Raw genomic sequence first — 15,904 nt, 5'->3', positions numbered from 1 at the left:
ACTCACTGCCAAGAGTTCACATCCTACCCATGAGACTAGTGAACAGGCCATTTATCCATTTGCTAATTTCCAGAAGCCCTAGATGTGACCACTATGAGTAGACAATGTCATCCTCATCTCTGAATTTTCTTATTACAAAATCCTCCTCCTTAGTGAACACACATCAAAGGTGTCCAGGCAACATATGACAGTATTCAAAAATCCCATGAAATCACACTTAAAGCCCTTGTTAACATTATGCTCTGAAAAGCTTCATTGATTTTTTTTTTGCAGAATATATTAGACATTGTATTGAATGAAATTATAAACACCTAGCTAGCAATTAGAATAATGTTTCCAGTTTCCCCATGTAGCTAGCATCAACTCTTCCAATTTTGATGTTGAGGGAACTTCACAAAAGCAATTCTCTTAATTACATAATTTGCCAAACATGCACAGATCTTACCATGCTTTTTCATAAATACCAATGTTAACTAGAGTGTGGAGTTTTTTTTTTAAATTGGGAACTCACTTATTTTGAGTCAGAAGCCAAAAGCACTCCCTAGACTAGGAAAACTCAAATCCATATAGAGATTTAGATTCCATCTATATCTGTTGGAGTTGAATTTGAAAAGGTTCAGTACATGCTACTGAGCCAAATGGCCTGTTAGGTATATTTTAACTTCAACATAGAACAGTAAAAGTTAACACTGAAAGACCTAAAAATAATTTAGAATCAATTATGTGAAGATATTTGATAAGTTTTGAAATATCAAAAGCCAATAGCAATGCCACTTCAAGTATGCATGTGGAACTAAAGGAGTTGTAACAATGTTTGGAAGTTTAGAGATATGTTACCAAGGTGCACAGCACATCTGGAGTGCATTCAATTCAACTGGGATATAGCTTCTGTACTCACACATCCAAAGATAATATATGCGTTTTGCCAGGACACGATGTTGATCTGGAATCTCATTAAAATCCTGGTAAAAACATGGCTTCAATGGAATGAACTTTGGGAGAGGGGGAAAATTGTTCTCTGGAAAACAAAAAACATAGTTCATCTCAATATCACATTAAATATGGCTAAAATAATTCAAATATTTGATATTCATTAATAATCAGGTAGATCTGATGCTGTGCTGTTAAAACACATTTAGAACAGGTTACTACTCATTCAAATTATGTTTCATGTCCTATCAAAATTTCATGGGAATTTTCTCAATCATACATACTCTTATAGGATTATATTTTCTGAGGCATAAAGAATGGAAACAAGCATTTTGCACCAACTTGTCCATGCCAAGTAATGTGCCCAACTGAGCTAGTCCCATTTTCCTTTCTCTTTCAGCCCTGTTGAAGAATCTTCATTTCAACTTTAATCACTTTTAACACCCGCCCCCCCACTCCAGTGATTTCAAATGAACCGAGAAATTTCTTGTTTGCTCATCTCAGCTGTTTTGTCTTGTGCCTCCTCTATCCAACTATCCAGCAACTATTTTAATTCATCCACTAAATATATACATCATGGTGCAACTGCTCTGAGTTATGACAGGAACAAAACACGGAAAATCATTGATTAGAAGGGCCATCTCTGCACAAGGATATATCAGATCTGCTAATGGCTCTCAAAATCATTAGATTGGTCCCAGCAAATCATTTGTTTGAGGACACCAAGTATCATTAGGTGAGCAAGGCCAAGGAAAGTATGATGTCACTTTTCTATATTGCAATTCTATAAAGTTTGAGACTCTGCGAGATCGAGAACCAAGATATTTTTGACAGGTCCTCAAGCTGACACAAGAAGCACTGAAGGGGTAGTGAGATAAATTGAATTAAAGGAATCAGTGTGTTATTTTTTGTGTTTAGTATGCCATTTGCCAGGGATATAGAGCAGAAGCACTGATAATTATGTTTCAGAACACTGAAAATAGAATGAAAATCAAATTTTTGTCAGTACCTTGAAGAGGTGAAGAAATATCAGAAAATAAGATATGTGGTACAATTGGTGAACAGTGATGAAAATAAAATTAATTAGAACAGCAATGACATAACTTGAGTTCATAAGTTTATTGGCCACACTAGGAACAGAGCATTTCCTGCAAAGCTGCTTTCAACATGTTTTCAAAACTGGTCAAATGATAAAAGTGGGATATCATCAAACTTACATGACCTTAGTGCAGTTGTGGTTAGTGCTGCATTGTCCATAAGCAGAAATACAATAGTGAACATGGAATAAGAATGCAGGATATTGATTCCAGTCTTACTTGGCATGATATACTAAGCACATCCAGCATTTTAAAAATGAAACCAAATGTACAGTACTGTAGATAATTAATTCCAAAATATATAAAGGAATATTTTTACACAGCGGATCACTGGAGAGAAGTTACCACACAGCATCTCATGTGGTTTGTTTTTAAACCAAAAACTTTAAGTATACTTTTGTATGAATAAACACAGATAAGAGTTTTGTACAATGTAGTTAAGTGACAGGTTCTGTTGACTAAGCACTGAAGAACTGGAAACTCCCAGGAAATGCTTTGTTTGAAGTGCTCATTCTATGTAGAAAAAATGCAACAAAAGAATAAGTGCTGTCACCAATTTAAAAGTCAACTCCCCTCTGGGTAATCAACATAATTTCTGGCTCTTGGGGATAGCAGTAGTTCAGGAAAAAGGAGAGCAAATTAGATTGAAATGTTCAAAGGTCTCACATGATTGCAACTGAATACAAGCAGTACAATTTACAAACATTTCAATTATGCTTAGGGAACAAGTAACTAGGAGAAAATAGATTTTTAAAAAAACTTGTTTAAGCTTCACAGCAAGTATTAGACATGAACTCAGTGGCCACTTTATTAGGTACAGGAGTGGAACCCACTGTGGTCTTCTGCTACTGTAGCTCATCCACTTCAAGGTTTGATGTGTTGTGTGTTCAGGGATGCTCTTCCGCATACTACTGTTGTAATGTGTGGTTATTTGAGTTACTGTTGTCTTCCTGTCAGCTTGAACCACTCTGGTCATTCTGCTCCAACTCCTCTCTCTAACAAGGCATTTTCTCCTTTAGAGCCACTGCTCAATGGCTTTTTTTTAGTATTCTCAGTAAACTCTAGAGACTAGTGTGAAAATCCCAGGAGATCAGCAGTTTCTGATATACTCAAACCACCCCATCTGGCAGCAGCAGTCATTCCACAATCAAAAGTCACTTAGATCACATTTCTTCCTCCATTCTGATGTTTGGTCTGAACATCACCTGAACCTCTTGACCATGTCTACATGCTTTTATGCAGCGAATTGCTATCACATTAATAGCACATTAACGAGGTGTGCCTAATAATGTGGCCACTGAGTGTAGAATTTGCACTTAATGTGAGATGCAAGTTATATCAAATGTTACTTTATGACTTAGTCCTTTGTGCTTCCAGGAAATGTAGATTATTTTCAGCAACTTGAACATGACTTACAATATATACCCATACCTGCCATACTTTAAATAGTATCTGTGTTTTGCCTTTTGAAGTAGGTTATGCGTTCCAACCTGTAAAACAAAAAAAAGGGCTATAAAATACAAGTCCCAAATCAGAATTCCAGTTGAATTATAAAATTTAACTATCACAAATCATTTCACTGCAAATGACAGTTAGTTAAATGAACATTCTAACTCAAATTTCACTATTCCAAATCAGTACCAAAATACAATTACAAACAAGAGAAAATCTGCAGATGCTGGAAATCCAAGCAACACACACACAAAATGCTGGAAGAACTCAACAGGGCAGGCAACATCTACAGGGGACAAAAAAAAAAAGTACAGTCAACATTTCAGGCCGCGACCCTTCAGCACGACTGAAGAAAAAAAGATGAAGGGTAGAGTTAAAAGGTGGGCAGAGAGGAGAGAGAAACAAGGTGATAGGTGAAACTGGGAGGGGGTGGGGTGAAGTAAAGAGCTGAGAAATTGATTGGCGAAAGAGATACAGGACTGGAGAAGGGGGAAATCTAATAGGAGAGGACAGGCTATGGAAGAAAGAAAAGGGGGCGGGAGAAGCACCAGAGGGAGGCGAAGGGCAAGCAAGAAGATAAGGTGAGAGAGGGAAAAGGGGATGGGGAAATGGTGAAGGGGGAGTAGTATCAGAAGTTCGAGAAATCGATGTTCATGCCATCAGGTTGGTGGCTACCCAGATGGAATACAAGGTGTTGTTCCTCCAACCTGAGTGTGGCCTCATTGTGACAAGTAGAGGAGACCACAGATAGACATATTGGAAGGAAACAGGAAGTGGAATTAAAATGGGCGGCTACTGAGAGATCCTGCTTCTTCTGGTGGACGGAACATAGATGCTCTGGGAAGCGGTCTCTTCCAATCTACGTCAAGTCTCACCAATGTACAGGAGGCCACACCAGGAGCACCGGACACAGTATATCACCCAAACAGACTCACAGGTGAAGTGTCGCCTCACCTGGAAGGACTGTTTGAGAGTCAAGCAGGGAGCCATGCTTGTGGAAAGTGGAAAGTAGAAAGTCGTGGGGGGTGGGGGACGAGACGTGCTTGGTGGTGGGATCCCGTTGAAGATAGCAGAAGTTATGGATAATTATGTGCTGGATGCAGAGACTGGTGGGGTGGTACGTGAAGACGAAGAAACCTACCCCTGGTAGGGTAGCAGAAGGATGGGGTGGGAGCAGACGTGCGTGAAATGGAAGAGAAGTGGTTGGGGCAGCATTGATGGTGGAGGAAGGGAAACCCCTTTCTTTGGAGGAGGAGGACATCTCCTTCATTCTGGAATGAAAAGCCTCACCCTGAGAGTAGATGTGGCAGAGACAGAGGAATTGAGAGAAGGGGATGGTGTTTTCACAAGGGAAGAGGTATAGTCCAGGTAGTTGTGAGAGTCTGTGGGTTTATAGTAGACATCAATGGATAAGCTGTCTCCAGAGATAGAGACAGAGATCAAATAAGGGGAGGGCGATGTAGGAAATGGCCCCGATACCTCCTCCCTCACCACCATTCAGGGCCCCAAATAGTCCATCTAAGTGAGGTGACACTTCACAAGTGAATCTGTTCGGGTCATATACTGTGTCTGGTGCTCCTGGTATGGCCTCTATACATCAGTGAGACCAGACAAAGATTGGCAGACAACTTCGCCAGGCACCTACACTCTGTCTGCCAGAAGAAGCAGGATCTCCCAATCCCAGTAGCCACCCATTTTAATTCCACTTCATATTTTTCATATGTCTATCCATGACCTCCAATCTGATGGCATGAACATCTACTCCTTTGGTTCTTTGCGGGAATGGGACCCGCTCTCAGGGCCTCACGACCAGCCACTTTTTGATATCCCAAGGACGTGTCCTGGAAGACTAGCGTGCCTTCAGGGTGCCAGGTTTTCGTGGCTCTGGAGATGGGCTGATTCTAGGCCAGTGCCCCTGACTGAGGTGTCGTGGGAGAACACGGAACATCAGAAGCAGCGGGTTAGCTGCTGTGGGCTGTGTGTCCAGAGACCAGAGCCTTTCTGGGGCCACTCACTGGGCATAGAGCTCGGAAAAAGTGACACAGTAGGCATTTAACATTGTATATCAGCAAGTTGTTTATTATGTCTCCCCTCTTCACTGTGAAATGGGGACGCCTCTTTTTCCCTTATTCGGGAGAAAGAGCGAGCCTGTCGTACTTCAAATTACCGGGTGAATGAGTAATCTTTGGGGTACTGCAAGTCTGTGTCTTTATAACAATTCTAGAAGACAAGTATATTAGTGTAGCAGGCACAAAAGGCCTGTTTCTACACTTCTTGCTTCTTTGCAAAATACAGTGGTATGACCATACTGATACTCAGGTATTTTTGGTTGACACAGTATAAATACTGGAACAGACCAGATGGGCCAAACAGCTCGTTTGTGCTGAACATTCTATGTTTCAAAAAAAAATATTGTACAATTCCCAATAATCCAGCCCAATCAACTTTGTTGCTGACAGTTTAGTGGCCACTGAAGCTCACGGTTTTTTTTTGTATTTATGATTTAACAGTAAAATTCCTAGTGAAACTGGCAAACGTAAAAGAAGCACTGGAACCAAGGTCTTGGTAAGTCTGTAAGGAGAATGGCATACAATTCCTGGCAAGTCAAACACCCAACAATTAGGATTTCCAAATGGAAAGACAGCAGATTATTGTACTGCAGTTTTACTGTATTTGGCATAGTCTATCAGCAGTTACTTCCATTAAGACCTGAAGCCTAATTACACTTGCCCAGCCTTTCACTGTATCACTTCCTCTGCTCCATCCTCAGAACCCTTCCTTGCAGCCTGCTTCTGCTACTGGCAAAAAAAATCAAAGCATAAAAGCAGACTTAATCCTCCTCTCCAATCAGATTCCTATTTCTTTAGCACTTTACCTTTTGCACCAATCACCTCCTAGCTTCTCACTTCACTCCACCCTCTCCCACCCATCCTTACCTGGCTTTATCCACTACCTAAGCTTTACTCCTTCCCTTCTCCCCACCTTATTCTGGTTTCTTCCCCCATCCCTTCCCATCCACGTTAAAGGTTTTGTCCCAAAACATCAACTGTATTCTTTTCCAGAGATGCTGCCTAACCTATTGAGTTCCTATTTTGTGTGTTACTCTGGATTTCCAGCATCTGCAGAATTTCTTGTGTTTAAATCTTAATCCTAATCTCTTTAAATACTGCTATTTATCTATTTCTGAATTAAGATTTCTTGCTATGCAATTCTATACATGATTTTTAAAAAAGCATAGTAGTTAATAAACAAAACCACAAAATACAATTAATCTGGTTATATTTACCATCTGCTCATTTGTGAGCATTTATAAGTACTTACAGACCCCAACGGCTTTGTACTAACATGTCACAATTAGCAAAACATGATTATCCTACTTAGTAGATCCTATGGGCGGGGCAAAGCAACTTGATCTGTGTGTAATAAAATCCTTGAAAATAATTCTTAGTCTGATTATCAAGCACACTATTTGGCGAGAGTTTTCTTTGAAAGGAGGGTTGCTGTCCCTGTGAACAAAAACAGTTGTACTGATTTAACCCATTTCATTCATAAACATGAATGATTGTACCAGACAGGCAATGGCAAGGAAATAACAACATCAAGGGATTTTACTAAAAAAAAATGCACCAAGAAATTAAATCAATTGAAGCACCACTTTTTAAAGCAGTTATTGACAAAGAATTAACTGACCCTGCCGGAAGTTGATAATGCAACAGATATATACAGTGCCTTGTAACAGTATTCATCCCAAATGCCTTGTTGGCATAAATAAGTATTAAAACCAGGGATTATGATCAATTTAACTGAGAATTTTTATTTGTGAATCACATGCTCTTCTTTTCACGATAGTGTCCAAAAAAGACAAGGAAAATAGTAAAGCATGAAAAACATTCAAAAACTGAAATGTCAGCAGTCTGAAAATATTCATCTCTACACGTGCCACAAAAAGCATATACTTGCTCAAAAAGACTTTGCAAAGTTTCACTTAGAAGATGCTGTAAAGATGTGGAAGTTGGTCTTGTGGTCAGATGAGACCAAAGTAGAACTTTCTGGCCTCAACATGTGGCATAAATCTAATATTGTGCATTAACTAGGTGATACCATTCCTATCAAAGTATGGTAGAGGTAGCATCATGCTATGGGAATGCTTTTCAGCAGCAGTGACTGGAAATCAGGCCAGGATTGATGAGAAGATGAATGCTGCTAAATACATAGAGATCCTGGATAAAAACCTTCTACCCTCTGCCAGAAAGCTTAAACTGGGGAGGTAGTTAGTATTTCAGCAGGACAGTGAGTCAAAGCACACTGCCGGAACAATAATGGACTGGCTTCAAATGAAGAAAATTGATGTTCTTGAGTGGCCCAGTCTAAGTCCTGACCTTAACCCAATCGAACATCTCTATCAAGTCCTGAAGATTGTTGTCCACTGCTGCTTCCCAACTAACCTGGCATAGCTTAAGCCATTTTGCAAGGAGGAATGGGCAAATCTTGCTCCATCAGGTGGTGCAAATCTAATAGAGTCTTATCCAAAAAGACTACTAGCTGTGTAAAAGGTGGTTCAACTAAGTACTGATCAAAGGGCGGTGAATACTTTTGAACTGCTGACATTTCAGTTCTTGAATTTTTAGTTTTTCATGCTTTACATTTTCCTCTGTTTTTGGGTTCTACCGTTGGGGGGGGGAAGAAAAAGGAACATCTGATTCACAAATAAAAATTCAGTTAAATTGATCAAATTCCCTGGACGTAATCCTTATCTATGTAAACAAAGGGTTGGGGCTGAACATTTTTTCAAGGCACTGCATATGAAATGACATTGTTGGCTTAACATTTTTGATTCCCTCATGCTTGAAACTGGTGTTCCAAAATGATTAGAAAGACAGATTTTATTAGGTACACAAACTTATTTATGCAAAGATCTAATCAGCCAATTATGTAGCAGCAACTCAATGCATCAAAGCACACAGACATGGTCAAGAGGTTCCGTTGCAGTTCAGACCAAATATCAGAATGAGGAAGAAATTGATCGAAGTGAATTTGACTGTGGATTGATTATTGGTGCCAAAAAAAAGGGTAGTTTATCTCAGAACATTTCTATATACAACAGTCTCTTTGATTTACAGAGAATGGTGTGAAAAACAACCAACATCCAGTGAGCATCAGTTCTGTGTGTGAAAGTATCTTGTTAATGAGGTCAGAGAGAATGGGAAGATTGATTCAAACTGACAGGAAGGCAACAGTAACTCAAATAACCATGTGTTACGACAGTGGTAGGCTGAAGAGCATCTATGAACACACAACACCGAATCTTGAAGCCAATAGGATACAGCAGAAGACCACACTGAGCTCCATTCCTTTACCTAATAGAGTGGCCATTGTGTATATTCTTGAATAAAATGAGGAGCACGATATACTGAAATCCACGAAGAGCTATTTAAGGGTATCAATTCTAATCTCAGTGGTTTTATCCTACAATTGAATTCACACCGTAGTCAAAATATCTGAAGCTTTTTTATTTTGTGCATCACACAGTAAGCTTAAACCCTGCTTCAATGATTGGCCCACATTCAAGCTGTGAGGTCACAAGGCTGCAAATTTCACACTGAAGTTACATGAACAAACATAGCATTACCCAATGTATTTTTCCCTCACTTTTTCACTGCAGCTGATCTGAGAAGCAGAGTTGTTTTAGGGCTGACAAATGTCTGCATAGAAATGAGCAAACATGGGGCAGTTACTATGAAAATCTGCCATTCTTAACATGAAATACACAGCTCAGGACTTTCCATTTTCCTCACAGTAGGAACAGCAATAGTAATCATAATCATACTTTATTGATCCTGGGGGAAATTGGTTAAATGCAACTAACTCCAGATTTCTGCGGCATTCAATGGACTCAGGGCCTCACTTCAACTCTGCTTCACATTCCCATTCGGATATGTCCATACATGGCCTCCTCTACTGCTATGATGAGGCTAAACTCAGGTTGGAGGAGCAACATCTCATATACCATCTGGGTAGTCTCCAGCCACTTGGTATGAACATTGAATTCCCCAACTTCCGGTAATTTCTTCCCCCTCTCTTCCCCCATCCCAGTTTCACTCTGTCCCCTCCTCCAGCTGCCTATCACCTCCCTCATGGTTCCACCTCCTTCTAATACCCAGTGTGCTTGCCCCTATTCCTTCTTCACCTTTCCTGCCTATTCCTTCCCTGCTTCCCCTCCCCCACCCCTTGATCTTTCCCCTTACTGGTTTTTCACCTGGAACCTTCCAGTCTTCTCCTTCTCATCCTCCCCCCACTTCTTTATAGGGCCTCTGCCCCTTCCCTCTTCAGTCCTGACGAAGGGTTCCAGCCCGAAACGTTGACTGATCGTTTCCACGGATGCTGCCCAATCTGCTGAGTTCCTCCAGTTTGTAGTGAGTGTTGCTTTGAACCCAGCAGCGGCAGATTTTGTGTTTATGCTCTGGTGTTGCCTGTTTATAACCTGCAGTAGAGAGGCATTGGGGCCAGTGTGCTCCACCCAGTTGGGGAGGTGGGGGAAGCTTGGTGCAACATCTGGGCTTCCCCCTGCCACCCCCCCCCCCGCCCCGTGTTTGCTTGGCAGAAGACAAGCTCTATTGTGGTCATCTGCAGATAAGTGGCGTTGAATGGCTCGAGTTTGGATTTGATATTGCGTGCCTTTTTCTTACCATCAATACGTGTAATGTGTGTTTTGTGCTGTGTGTGATTGTGTTTTGCACCTTGGCCCCAGAGTAACATTTTCTTGTTTGGCTGTGTTCATGTATGGTTGAATGACAATTAAACTCGAATTTAACTAAATTTGATCTTCATTAAGGGTCCCTAACATTGCAAAGCAACATCTTATGTACTGTATCTTGAGTTTTGACATAGGGCAGGGTAGAAGTGGGGAGGTGGGGGGCGGGGGGGAGAAGAGATCTTCCACCTGAAAATGTTAAATTTGTCTCTTTCCAAAGATGCTGCGGATTTCCATCATTTCCTTATAATTTAAATTTCCCCACTTGTGCAGCTTCCTTCTCTTATTTTCATTTGAGTAGCTGCAATGCAAATTCCACGAAACAGTCATGATTTTCAGGTTTTTTTTAAGGTGCAGATAGAAGAAAAAAATAGGATTGCATTGGTATGTGGATTAGTAGACAAATAGTAAACTGAATAAATGTAACCAAGAACAAATCTACACAATGTATTTTCCAAAACGTATATGAAACAACATCACATTGAAGAGCTATGCGTATGCCAATGCAGGAATATGTACTTCTTGTTCCACGTTGAAATATTTAATATAAAACAAATTTAAAATAATGGTTTTTGAAATATTTTCCAAATATTTCAGTAAGTTCATACTTTAATCAAAACATAAATGGAGTTCTGTTACAGATAACAATCGTCCAATGAGTGCTTTGCAAACCTCAAATTTCTGCTTCACTCCTACCGTGAAGACCCCACGGGAAAAAAAATCCTACCTTGTCTGAAGCCCATTCATCATTCATCAAATATGTACTGCATCCAAACTGGGCTTCAACCCCTCCACAATAAGCAGGACTAATCCAACTCTATGCTTGCAACATGTCGACTGAGAGAAGGGCAGGTCTGACAGCTCAAGCATATGAAAGTTTCAGGTGTGCTGGAGGAAGGTGCAAAAAGGGAGGAGTCATTGCACTGTTGATCAGGGTGAGCATTACTTCATAGTCAGGGAGGATGTCTGGAAGGGATCAGTTAAAGTTATATGGGTAGAACTTAGAAATTAGAAAGTAGTAATCACTTTAATATTATATTATAGGCTCTCCAATAGTGATTTAGACGAATAGACATGGAGGCAATTCACGGCAAGAAGTAAAACACAGTATTGTGGAATTTTAACTTCCCTAATGCTTATAGATATTATCTTAATGCAAGGGGTTTAGATAATCAGAATCAGATTTATTACCACTGCATGTGTTGTAAAATTTGTTAACAGCAGCAGCAGTTCAATATTATGTATAGAAGAAAAAATATAAGTAAATCAATTTACAGTATGCATATATTGAATAGATTAAAATTGTGCAAAATACCAGAAATAATGTATATTAAAAAAGTGAGGTAGTGTTCACCTGTTCAATGTCCATTTAGGAATCAGAAGGCAGTGGGGAAGAAGATGCAGGTTTCTGTACTTCCCACCTGATGGCAACAGTGGGAAAAGGACATGCCCTGGGTGCTGGAGGTCCTTAATAATGGACGTTATCTCTCTGAGACACTGCTCCTTGACGATGTCCTGGGTACTTTGTAGGCTAGTACCCAAGATGGAGCCAACTAAATTTACAACCCTCTGCAGCTTCTTTCGGTCCTGTGCAGTAGTCACCCCCCACCCCATACCAGACAATGATGCAGCCTGTCAGAATGCTCTCCACAGTACATCTACAGAAAACTGAGTGTTTTTGTTGACATACCAAATCTCTTCAAACTCCTGATGAAGTATAATCACTGCCTTGCCTTCTTTATAACTGCACTGATATGTTGGACCAGGTTAAGTCCTGAGAGATCTTGACATCCAAGAACTTGAAACTACTCACTCTCCCCACTTCTGATCCCTGAGGTTGGTGTGTTCCTTCATCTTACTCTTCCTGAAGTCCACAATCAGCTTTTTCGTCTCACTGACAATGAGTGCAAGGGTGTTGTTGCAACACCACCCCACTAGTGGCGTATCTTGCTCCTGTACGCCCTCTCGTCACCATCTGAGACTCTACCAACAATTGTTGCATCATCAACATGGTATTTGAGCTATGCCTAGCCACACAGTCCTGGGTATACAGTGGAGCAGAGCAGTGGGCCAAGCACACACCCGAGGTGCACCAGTGTTGATCGTCAGTGAGGAAGAGGTATTATCACCAATCTGCACAGATCGTGGTCTTCCGGTTAGGAAGTCAAAGATCCAATTGCAGAGGGAGGTACAGAGGCCCAGGTTCTGTAACTTCTCAAATCAGGATTATAGGTGTTAAATGCTGAGCTATAGTCAGTGAACAGCATTGGGACAAAGATGTTCATATTGTCCAGGTGGTCTAAGGCCAAGCGAAGAGCCATTGAGATTGCATCTGCCACTGACCTATTGTGGCAATAGGCAAATTGCAATGGGTCCAAGTCCTTGCTAAGTCAAGAGTTCAGTCTAGTCATGACCAACCTTTCAAAGCTTTTCATCACTGTACATGTAAGTGCTACCAGGCAATAGTCATCAAGGCAGCTCACATTATTCTTCTTAGGCATTGATATAATTGTTGCCTTTTTGAAGCAAGTGGGAACTTCCACCCGTAGCAGTGAGGTTGAAAATGTCCTTGAATACTCCCACCAGTTGGTTGGCACAAGTTTTCACAGCCTTACCAGGTACTCCATTGGGACCTTCCGCCCTGCGAGGGTTCACCCTCTTTAAAGGTCTGAGAGAGAGATCACAGGGTCACCAAGTGCAGCAGGTATCTTCACAGCTGTAGTTATATTCGCCCTTCCAAAGCAGGCATAGAAGGCGTTGAGTTCATCTGGTAGTGAAGCATCGCTCCCATTCATGCTATTGGGTTTCACTTTGTTGGAAGTAATGTCTTACAAACCCTGTCAGAGTTGTCGTACATCCAATTTCGCTAATGAAGGGTCTGGGCCCGAAATATCGACTGTTTTCTCTTTATCATAGATACTGCCTGGCCTGCTGAGTTCCTTCAGCATTTTGTGTATATTACTTTGATTTCCAGCATTTGCAGATTTTCTCTTGTAAGTAGAGTCCTATTAGAGAAGGAACTGCACTCTACTTCATCTTCGGGAGGAAGATGGGCAAGTCGTAGAGGTATCTGTTGAGGAATCGTTTGGAAAAAGTGACTAGTTCAGTAAGGTTCAAGGTAGTCAATGGAAAAAGACAAGGTTAGTTGTAGAGTTAAGGTCTTCAACGGTGGTGGGGGGGGGCGGGGTTAGGGCCAATTTCAAACAGCACAAAGCAAGACCTGGACAAAGTACAAACCCATTTCCAGAAAAGTTGGGATATTTTACAAAATGCAATAAAAACAGAAATCTGTTATATGTTAATTCACATGAACCTTTACTTAACTGACAAAAGTACAAAGAAAAGATTTTCAATAGTTTTACTGACCGACTTAATTGTATTTTGTAAATATAGACAAATTTAGAATTTGATGGCTGCAACACACTCAACAAAAGTTGGGACAGAGTTAAAATAAGATTGAAAAGTGCACAGAGTATTCAAGTAACACCGGTTTGGAAGACTCCACATTAAGCAGGCTATCTGGTAGCAGGTGAGGTATCATGACTGGGTATAAAAGTAGCGTCCATCAAAGGCTCAGTCTTTGCAAGCAAGGATGGGTCATGGCTCACCCCGTTGTGCCAAAATTCGTGAGAGAATTGTTAGTCAGTTCAAAAGGAACATTTCTCAACGCAAGATTGCAGAGAATTTACGTCTTTCAACATCTACAGTACATAATATTGTGAAAAGATTCAGAGAATTCAGACACATCTCAGTGCATAAAGGGCAAGGTTGGAAACCACTGTTGAATGCGTGTGATCTTCAAGCCCTCAGGCGGCACTGCCTAAGAAACCGTCATGCTACTGTGACAATTATAGCCACCTGGGCTCGAGAGTACTTCGAAAAACCACTGTCACTCAACACAGTCCGTCGCTGCATCCAGAAATGCAACTTGAAACTGTATTACGCAAGAAGGAAGCCATACATCAATTCTATGCAGAAACGTCGGTGAGTTCTCTGGGCCCGAGCTCATCTCAGATGCAATGTTGAAGATGGTGAAAAAGAACCCAAAGGTGACAGCAAAAGACCTACAGAAATCTACAACTTGCTAAAGTTTCTGTTCGTGTGTCTACTTTAAGAAAAACACAGAGCAAGAATGGTGTTCGTGGAAGGATACCACTGCTCTCCAAAAAAAAAAACACATAACAGTGCTGCATGTCTCAAGTTTAAAAAAGACCACCTGAATGTTCCACAATCCATCTGGGACATTGTTCTGCGGACAGGTGAAACAAAAGTTGAACTTTTTGGCAGAAATGCACACCACTATGTTTAGAGGAAAAAGGGCATTGCACAGCTCCACCAAAACCTCATCCCAACTGTGAAGCGTGGTGGAAGGAGCATCATGGTTTGGGGCTGCTTTGCTGCCTCAGGGCCTGGGCAACTTGCAATCATTGAGGTAACAATAAATTCAAAATTGTATTGAGCCATTTTACAGGAGAATGTCGGTAGCGGTCTGTCACCTGAAGCTTAATAGAGTTGGATGATGCAACAAGGCAAGGATCTGAAACACAAGAGTAAATCAACAGAATGGTTTAAAAAAATGTTATGGAATGTCCAAGTCAGAGTTCAGGCCTTAACGCAATTGAGATGCTGTGGCATGACCTGAAGAGGGCTGTTCATGCAAGGTACCCCAGAAATATTGAGGAACTGAAATAGTTTTCTATGGAGGAATGATCTAAAATTCCTCTTCACCATTGTGCAAGTCTGATCAGCAGCTACAGGAAACGTTTGGTGGAGGTTACTGCTGCTAAAGGAGGTTCTACCAGTTATTAAATACAAGGAGTCACATACTTTTTCCAGTCTGGACTGTGAATGATTAAACAACGTGTTCAATAAAGACATGAAACATACAATTGTTTGTATTATTAGTTGAGGCTGATTGTGTTTGTCTATTATAGTGACTTACATGAAGATCAGACCAAATTTTAAAGAGTAATTAATGTAGAAAACCAGTTATTGACAGAGGGTTCACAATCTTTTTGTTGCAACTGTAGGTGAGAACTTAAGAATTAAGAGGTCAAGAATTCATGAAGTGGTCTTTTTCAATACTCACTAGCTACAACATGGTGCTTGATTCTTTGTGTGTTAAAGAATAAAACAAACAACTACAGGCCAGTGTGCCTAACATAGGTCACAAGAAAATTACTGGAAAAGATGGATAGAAGGATAGATAAAAGGATTAGAATGGCGATGAGAAAATTAGTTGGACTGGTGATGTTAATATATAGTTCAGCATTTTAAAGGGTGGAGGCAGAGCAAAAGTAGCTTCACATTTTTAAAGGTACCTACATGAACACTTGATATACTACAATCCTGAAGGCCATGGACCAAGAGCCAAAAATACTGACTTTAATAGTTCTTTTGGACTGGGACAGACCTTATGCTACGTATTTAAAACAAAGCCACTTCATGGCACCCAAGTGAAAAGAAAAGAAAAGAAAACAAAATGCAGATAGTTAAGACTAGCCTATGTGTAGTAATGACCACTATATGTCGTTAGAAATCTAAATAACCACATTGGGATAGCTCTAAACTGAGGGGAAGGTTTAGATCATAATCCTAAAGAAAAAGTAGGAGCCTCTAAAAGAATAGATTAATAAAGTGTGATGATCAGTCATTGGTGTAAAGACAAAGTCAA

At 40.6% G+C, this 15,904-nt stretch overlaps 1 protein-coding gene across 2 annotated transcripts in view; it reads right to left on the bottom strand.

Moving 5' to 3' along the window:
• Positions 1–15,904, bottom strand: part of LOC134358518 (secretory carrier-associated membrane protein 5) — a 69,652-nt gene that overhangs the window by 46,855 nt on the left and 6,893 nt on the right. The window contains exons 2-3 of one of the 2 annotated variants that reach the window (XM_063070824.1): positions 3,459–3,517; positions 899–1,018 (exon numbers count right to left, since the gene is read on the bottom strand). In XM_063070824.1, the coding sequence (XP_062926894.1) occupies positions 899–1,018; positions 3,459–3,465 (127 nt within the window). In that variant the 5' untranslated portion in view covers positions 3,466–3,517. The remainder of the gene's footprint in view (positions 1–898; positions 1,019–3,458; positions 3,518–15,904) is intronic. The other variant, XM_063070825.1, reaches the window with a different exon arrangement.

The sequence above is a fragment of the Mobula hypostoma genome, chromosome 18 (genome assembly GCF_963921235.1).
Source record: "Mobula hypostoma chromosome 18, sMobHyp1.1, whole genome shotgun sequence".
Classification (NCBI taxonomy): domain Eukaryota; kingdom Metazoa; phylum Chordata; class Chondrichthyes; order Myliobatiformes; family Myliobatidae; genus Mobula; species Mobula hypostoma.
Note: the sequence above shows the minus strand (reverse complement) of the source record. Positions and strands in the feature narration are given on the sequence as shown.